General features: G+C 34.0%; 1 protein-coding gene across 3 annotated transcripts in view; it reads left to right on the top strand.

The window, feature by feature from the left end:
* Position 1: 1 nt before the first annotated feature.
* The window catches only part of LOC125074261 (transcription factor CP2-like protein 1), a 49,100-nt gene continuing 41,765 nt past the window's right edge, over positions 2-7,336 (top strand). For 2 of the 3 annotated variants that reach the window (XM_047685546.1, XM_047685545.1), the window contains exon 1: positions 2-236. In XM_047685546.1, coding sequence (XP_047541502.1) covers positions 2-236 — 235 coding nt within the window. Of the gene's footprint in view, positions 237-4,283; positions 4,388-7,336 lie in introns of those variants that run through there. The other variant, XM_047685547.1, reaches the window with a different exon arrangement.

Below are 7,336 nucleotides of genomic sequence, written 5' to 3'. Positions count from 1 at the left end.
GATGGAATATTTTGAAGGAGCAAAGGACTATATTATGCATGACAGTCGTAAGGAAGACTTCGCTTGGGAGTCGTCAGTGAGATTGACTTTGGTGGGGAGTAACGAAGACTTGGGGATGTTTCTCGAAGAGAGAGAGGGTAGGAAGCGGAAGTGGCACCAGGGAGAGGGGAAGATGATGAGGCGGGAGGATGGAGAGGAGAAGGAGCAGAGAAAGATGCCGCCGAAAAAGATTATGGGTGAGTTTTTTTTGCTTTTTATATCGGTGTATTTTCTAAGGTATTCCAACGTATTTTAAAATTTATTATTTTATAAATAATTCCTAATCTAATATCGTTGATAAACCCTTTAAAAAGCCCTTAAACCTATAGCACATCTTCTTGTTTTGGAGCTGTGGAGCTTTGGATGTCGAACAGTCTTGAGATCAAACGGGCACGCCGTAATGATCTCATTGATAATACAACATCAGCGTAAAGTTGACGAACTTGCAAGGCATTCGTTACATATTCAAATCGCAACTCTAGGTGCTTGAAATGCTCTTAAAATCCGCAGCGTTTGTTCTAGATGAGGGTTAAGTACTTTACCCAAACATCTGGAAGTGCGTGGTTAGTTGTTTGGTAGTTCCACGCTATTTTTTCGAACCAAAGTGACTCTCGAAAATCTGCCCATCGTTAGAAGTATACACCATTCATTGCACTTTTAATGCACTGCCAGCCAATAAATACCTCGTTGGTGTATAAGGCCGCTGATCTGATTAGGGCAGTCTTGGATTCAAACCACAGCTCGGCCCGATAAAAAGTTATTGGGTTTTTCTATCGAAAAATTATCAGTAACATTTTCTCAGCATCAGGAGTTTGGAAATTGGAAGTCGCTAAGTCTAGTTGGTCCTGCGCCTGACCTCTTTCCGGTCGTGTCGGATATGCCGGTTTATCGGATTATGAGTGTGAGGGAATAGAGGGCGCACCTGTATTTGCGCACACAATTTTGAACAATAATATAGGCTAGTCTCTAGATTGTCATACTAATTTACTTAGTGTGCTTTATTGACCAAACGTTGGTCGTTAGTTGCCTATGGCTTCGTTTAAGTTTTAGACGCGACCGCCACGGGCTTAGTTTAGCATAAAAATTATGTCCTATCTTGTAGTTCAAATTTGTTTTTTTTTTTAAAATTTAATTAAATTCGGTTCAGTTGTTTGGCCGTGAAAGAGCAACAGACAGACAGAGTTACTTTCGCATTTGTAATATTAGTATAGATTATTCAAAGTATTTTTTTTTATTGTATTAGTTCACACGGTGGTAGGGCTATGTGCAAGCCCGTCTGGGTAGGTACCATCCACTCATCAGATATTCTACCGACAAATAATAGTACTCTGTATTGTTGTGTTCCGGTTAGAAGGGTGAGTGAGCCAGTATAATCACAGGCACAAGGGACATAACATCTTAGTTCCCAAGGATGGTGGCGTATAGGTGATGTAAGGAATGGTTAATATTTCTTACAGCGCCTTTGAAACAAAAAACAAACACGAGATTTTTAGTAAAATTATTTCTTGTCATTGAATTGTTCTCAAGCGTTATTATATTTCATTGTCCCATTTATACATTATACATATTGTATAAAATGAAGAGCGACTACGTTCCAATATATAAAAGAATGAGATATATATCAATAAATCAAGAGATTCATAGGACTTGTGCCAGAAGGTAGAGCGCGTTTCGGAGGTATATAGTCTTACCCGAAAGGGGTCCACAAACCACGACGATATATGTTAATAGTTAGAAATAATTTAGTTTAAAAATAATCTTAGTAATATAGTTAAAAATTAATCTTTATTTACACTAGCTTATTAAACAAATTGTGGTTTGTGGAATTAAATAAAGCTTCATTATTATTAGTATATAGTTTTATATCTTACTTCTAATTAATATTTATATATGTTAAAGGCGAAAGTTTGTTTGGATGGATGTTTGTTACTAAATCGCGCTAGAACGGCTGAACGAATCTGAATAAAATTTGACACAGAGATAGATAATATTCTGGAATAGCAGATAGGTTACTTTTTAAATGTACCTAAGACTAAGACATAGGTGAAAACTAGTATTATTACATAAATAGCTGCGTCCCGCAGTTTTACTCGTTTTAGACTAGTGACGTGACAATATCGATTCGATTAAACTAAGAATATACATAGTTAGTAATATTTTGATTCGATAAAATTCCTCTTTAAGTATTTAAACAATTAACAGTCGCGTTACGAGCGTACGATCTCGTTATGTATCGTTTGATAAGCGTGAGACTCGATTTGCCAAAGATTAAAAATATTCCAGATGTGGTTTCATTTTGCTCACTGTAGTTTAGTTATTGTATTTTATGGTTTTAAATACGTTTTCAATAATTTGATTTTATTTTAGTATTGTATTTTTTTCAATTTGTTTATTATGCAATGCGTGCTCGGTGGAGGAGAAAAATATTATGATATAAGGAGTTTTATTTTTTATGATACTGCCAACAGCATCATCTACTAGGTTCAAACAGCTTAGAATATTCTTTAAATACTAACAAAAAATAACATCAAAATCGGTCAAGTCAAAAGAGAAGATGGATGAACCCACTCCGAAATTATATGTATATAAAAAAGGAGACGATTTATGATTATTGATCTGTCTTTTTGTACGTCATTGATTGATATATGCCGAAACAAGAAGCCGCAAGTGTGCTTGATAAAGTTCGTCTCGGTAATAATTAATGCCCGTGGTCAATATATAATAGAATTCTTGCTTGTCGACAAAAATATGTACTCATTTTTAAAGTGAGCTTCGCTTTTTATATTAGACTGGTTGTGCCTGTGGCTTCGCTCGCGTTTTAAGGGTTGCTCGTAAGGTGTAAAGGTCACAGCTCATTAGAACAATCCAGCATCCATCCGGCGCCGCTTCATCGCACGGCGTCCACCCGTTGTCGACAGGTAGTCCATAGACCAGTGGACCCCGCGCGATCAACGAATGAACGCCGCTTGGTCCACGAATATTCGAATAGTTTGTTAACAATCGGTACTAGTGTTACGTAATGTAAAATTTTACAAACCGTGAATGCTGATGGCTGTCGCGCTTGATGATGAAGAAAAAGAAAGCTTATAGGGGGCTCTGAGCTGTGACCCTTAGACTGCCGTTCCTTCACATCAAATTTTATCAGACAGACGGGAGTTATTTTCGCATTTATAATATTAGTATAGATTCAGTAATTACTTGTTCCTGATAATGCGTTATATGTTATGAGATATAAAGTGAGTTTACAGTACAGCACTCTAGGTCTAGGTTTTTAACCTCAGCGAACAGGCGATTAATTTTATGATATAAATGTTATAGTTTATCAATTATGTATAAATTGATTACACGTTGTATTATCTTGTGGTTTTATTATTTTATGATTAGAAAGAGCTGCGGTTTGAGTATTTGATTATAATACTAGTTGCTGCACGTATAGCCTATTCCATTCGAAGAAGGAAGATAAACAAACCTTAGAATTATATATTCCATGTGATTTTCTAATAACTCAGCTGTATCAACAAACTGTTCATGATTAATATATCTTTATTTATAATTAATACTATTATATAATATTAATATTAGAGAGGGCACCGATACCTAAATACGTATATTCACTTTAATTTTGCTTCCAAATTTCGATAACTGTTTCGTTTACATTCAAAACAATATTCTTTCGCAAATCCATAATAAATATCATAGATCAATCAAGCTCTCGACCAATGATATCGCGTCAATTTGCTGTCAAATGTTGTTTATTTAGCTTTTGACTCTTTTTCGTTGGAATGGACTGTAGTTTCATTCGCGTTTGACGCTACGGTTCGCGCCTCTATTCATTAAAAGCACCCGTAGTCTTACTTAGCTTAATATATTTTTTATCAACTATTTAGAGAAAAATCAAATTTATTGTATTATTTAAAATACATAACATCTTTTCAGCACCGCATTTGATAAAAATAGATGATAATACTCGTCACCGAACTATTCATCCGATTGTATTTAAGCATTGATAAAAAACGAAAAAAAAACAAGATAATTTTTTTTGTATTTTTGTCCGACCTTCTATTTAGACTCACCTACGTCTAGGTAGTATTATATCTTATGTAAGCAATAGCCTCAGAGAGACATAATACGGTTAGGCAACATACTCTTCGACAGCGTTACATCTGAAATCAATAATCTATATTGATATCAAACAATATAATATGTGACAAATTGAACTTTCATACAAAACTAGTACAATGCGGCGCGTTTCAGAGACGAGACGTTTTGCGTTTATCGCTAGTGTGTTTGTGACCTAAGTGAACTCTGTGTTTAGTGTTGCAATTAACACTTATCAGTGTTTTTTAGTGTAAATGATTTTCAAGTTATTTTATACCATAAAATAATTGCATTATGTTCGAAAACAATATTTGATTTTTTTTTGTTATGAATCAAAATATTTAAAAAAAATAACGACATTAATAGACAAAGGTATAGAAACGCTATGACACGCAATGTTTGGACAGTTTTATTTTTATTTTTATGTAAATAATATTCTCGTGCGTTAAATTTGAACTGAATATGCACGTTTCATACTTTACAATGGTTCTCGATATGGACGGCGTTTATGACGGGTCGAGACTCGCGCGAATCAAAACCAGAGATCGCTAATTCGAACTCGGGTTAGTATTATAATTAGTCGAAGACGAAAATCTTTATTCAATATAGAATAACGCTTCTATCACACTTGATAATTTATTGTCAAAGATCTGCCACCGATGTAATTATCATACGCTTAATTTGTGTTTATAATTTATATTGTGTACGACGAAACCTCCATCGTACAATGTTAAGGCGGATGAAAATATGTGCCACCTGATGGTAAGTCGTCGCTAATGCCTATAGAAAATGTGGTATTAGCGACGACTGTGTAGAAATATTAACCATTCCTTACATCGCCAATGCGCCACTAACCTTGGGAAAATGTTATGTCCCTTGTGCCTGTCTGTAGTTACACTGGGTCACTCGACCTTCAAACCGGAACACAACAATACTGAGTACTGTTGTTTGGCGTTAAAATATCTGATGAGTGGGTGGTACCTACCCAGACGGGCTTGCACAAAGCCCTACCAACAATATCTCAACCTTCTAAGATGGACGTCAGATATGAAATATTGTTAAAAACTATGATGATATCCTTTATCAGACAAGAGACGTATCCACTTTCTTTAAAAGCAAATTTATTGTTTACTAGTTGTGCCCGCGACTTCGTGCGCGTTTGAATTTAACAAATAAGTTATAGTTGTAGCCTAAGTTACTCCTTATTACATTAGCTATCTGCCGGTAAGTCCCGTCAAAATCGGTCCAGCCGTTCTAACCTAGGTCGGTCAAAACTGGATGTGTCGTCGGACACTCGGAACAAAGTTGTTTTCGGTACATATTATGTATTAAATTTAAAAGAATAATTAAATGTCAAAGAAAATGTTCAAAATCCCTTGTCAATTAAAACAATAACAAAAACTAAGTTAATAAAATAATATTATACAAAACCGTATATAAAGAAAGAGACACGTATATAAAGAGAGAGAGAGACGACTCGAGGGGGCTCAACGCTATTTTCGCCAGTTCACTCTACTGTAAGCTTCCCTCCTCTTAGGAGGTTCTTATCCTAACTCACTTCTCAAGACGCTTCAAATGTGGGATATTATTTCAATATTTAAAAAAGTTGTCTTCGCCTTTTTCACTCTGTGTTTTAGGGGTTGGTCATAAGGTTATAGGTTTAAAATTTCAGTAATAGAAAATTGACAATATATGAATTTTTATCTACAATCATTTAGTATTAGGTATAATCTTCGAAAAAAAAAAACAATAGTTTTCAAATACAAATAATACACCAAATTTTCACCAAAAAAACAATTCAGTTAATATAGTTTGTAATATGACGATAAAGCCTACTTAAATAAAGTATAATTTGATTTGATTTTATTTGATCATATATTATATTAAACAGTAATACTTGATATTGCTGTGTTCCGGTTTGAATGGTGAGTGTACCACTACAGTACACTACAGTGTACTGTTAGTGATCACTAAGGTAAGGCCATTAACCCTTTAAAAAAAATTGACACCCCGAAGACAATAACAATATTCGTTTCTATAATAAAATCATGGAGACAAAAATACAATACTTTATCCAATTAGACTCTTTTGAATCGACGTTTTACAAGGTTAATTGAAACTTTAAGAAACCACCGGTTCGGTATGTAGGGGCTTACAAGAATAATCGGAATAAGTTGTCACGAATAATTATTTCATGATTTTAGCTAGCTAGCTAGTAGATGGTATATGATGGATAAACGATGAATAGTTTTCATCGTTATTTCTATATATTAGAAAAAAAAACAAAGACGCTTCCCGCCCTCTGTACTCTTAGGTCTTTTAAAGTATGCAACGGATTTCAATGCGGTTATCATCAATAAACAGAGTGATAAAAGAGGAGGTTTACATGTATAATACGTACATTCTATATAGAAGCCGAGAATTTCAACTTTCGTAGCTAAAATAAACTAAAACATTCTTTGCTTGCTCTTCAAACTTTAAATTTTATATAGACCCTTATTATACTTTAGTACAGTCGGGACGGATGGCTAGTATTAAATAAAATATAACAAATAAATTACGTTCATACTGCCAAAGGGAACAGATATCATGTCTAACTTAAAAATCAATAACGCGTTTTTGACATTTATTTGTTTTTTTTTTTATTAATGTCAAGGTATCGTTCAGCTGAGCCTAAGTTTTCCTATTTTTTTTCAATTATATTATATTTTAATAAGCAATTAATTACCACTAGTATTTTTAAATAAGTATAAACAGTATTGTTTCATTATCGAGAGATATTATTGTGATAAATAAAAGAGATTAGTCGAAACTATTTGATATAATAAATGAAATAAACTAATCAGTAATTCTTTACCAAATGAACGATACGTGCCATCCGTAAATTCCTTATCGACGAACCTCTAACAGCTCGGAACGTGTACAGATATGATGAACTTTAATTATAAATTTATTAGACATATGTATTATTTATGATTATTATTTAGTCTTTCTCTGAACGTACATATGTGAACTAGTAGTAGTCGCCTGTTTTGTCCGCGTTTTAGGTGTCGGTCGTCACGTGTTAGAATTAAAGAAGTCCATGTCCTTCCTAGAAGTTCAAGTTTTCTACATGCATAAATATCATCAAATTTCGTTCAGTGGTTTGGCCGTGTAAATGAAACAGACAGACATAGTTACATTCGTATTTTAAAATTTA

This window comes from Vanessa atalanta, chromosome 27 (genome assembly GCF_905147765.1).
Source record: "Vanessa atalanta chromosome 27, ilVanAtal1.2, whole genome shotgun sequence".
Lineage (NCBI taxonomy): Eukaryota > Metazoa > Arthropoda > Insecta > Lepidoptera > Nymphalidae > Vanessa > Vanessa atalanta.
The sequence above is the reverse complement of the archived record's forward strand: the minus strand, read 5'-3'. Positions and strand labels throughout refer to the sequence as shown.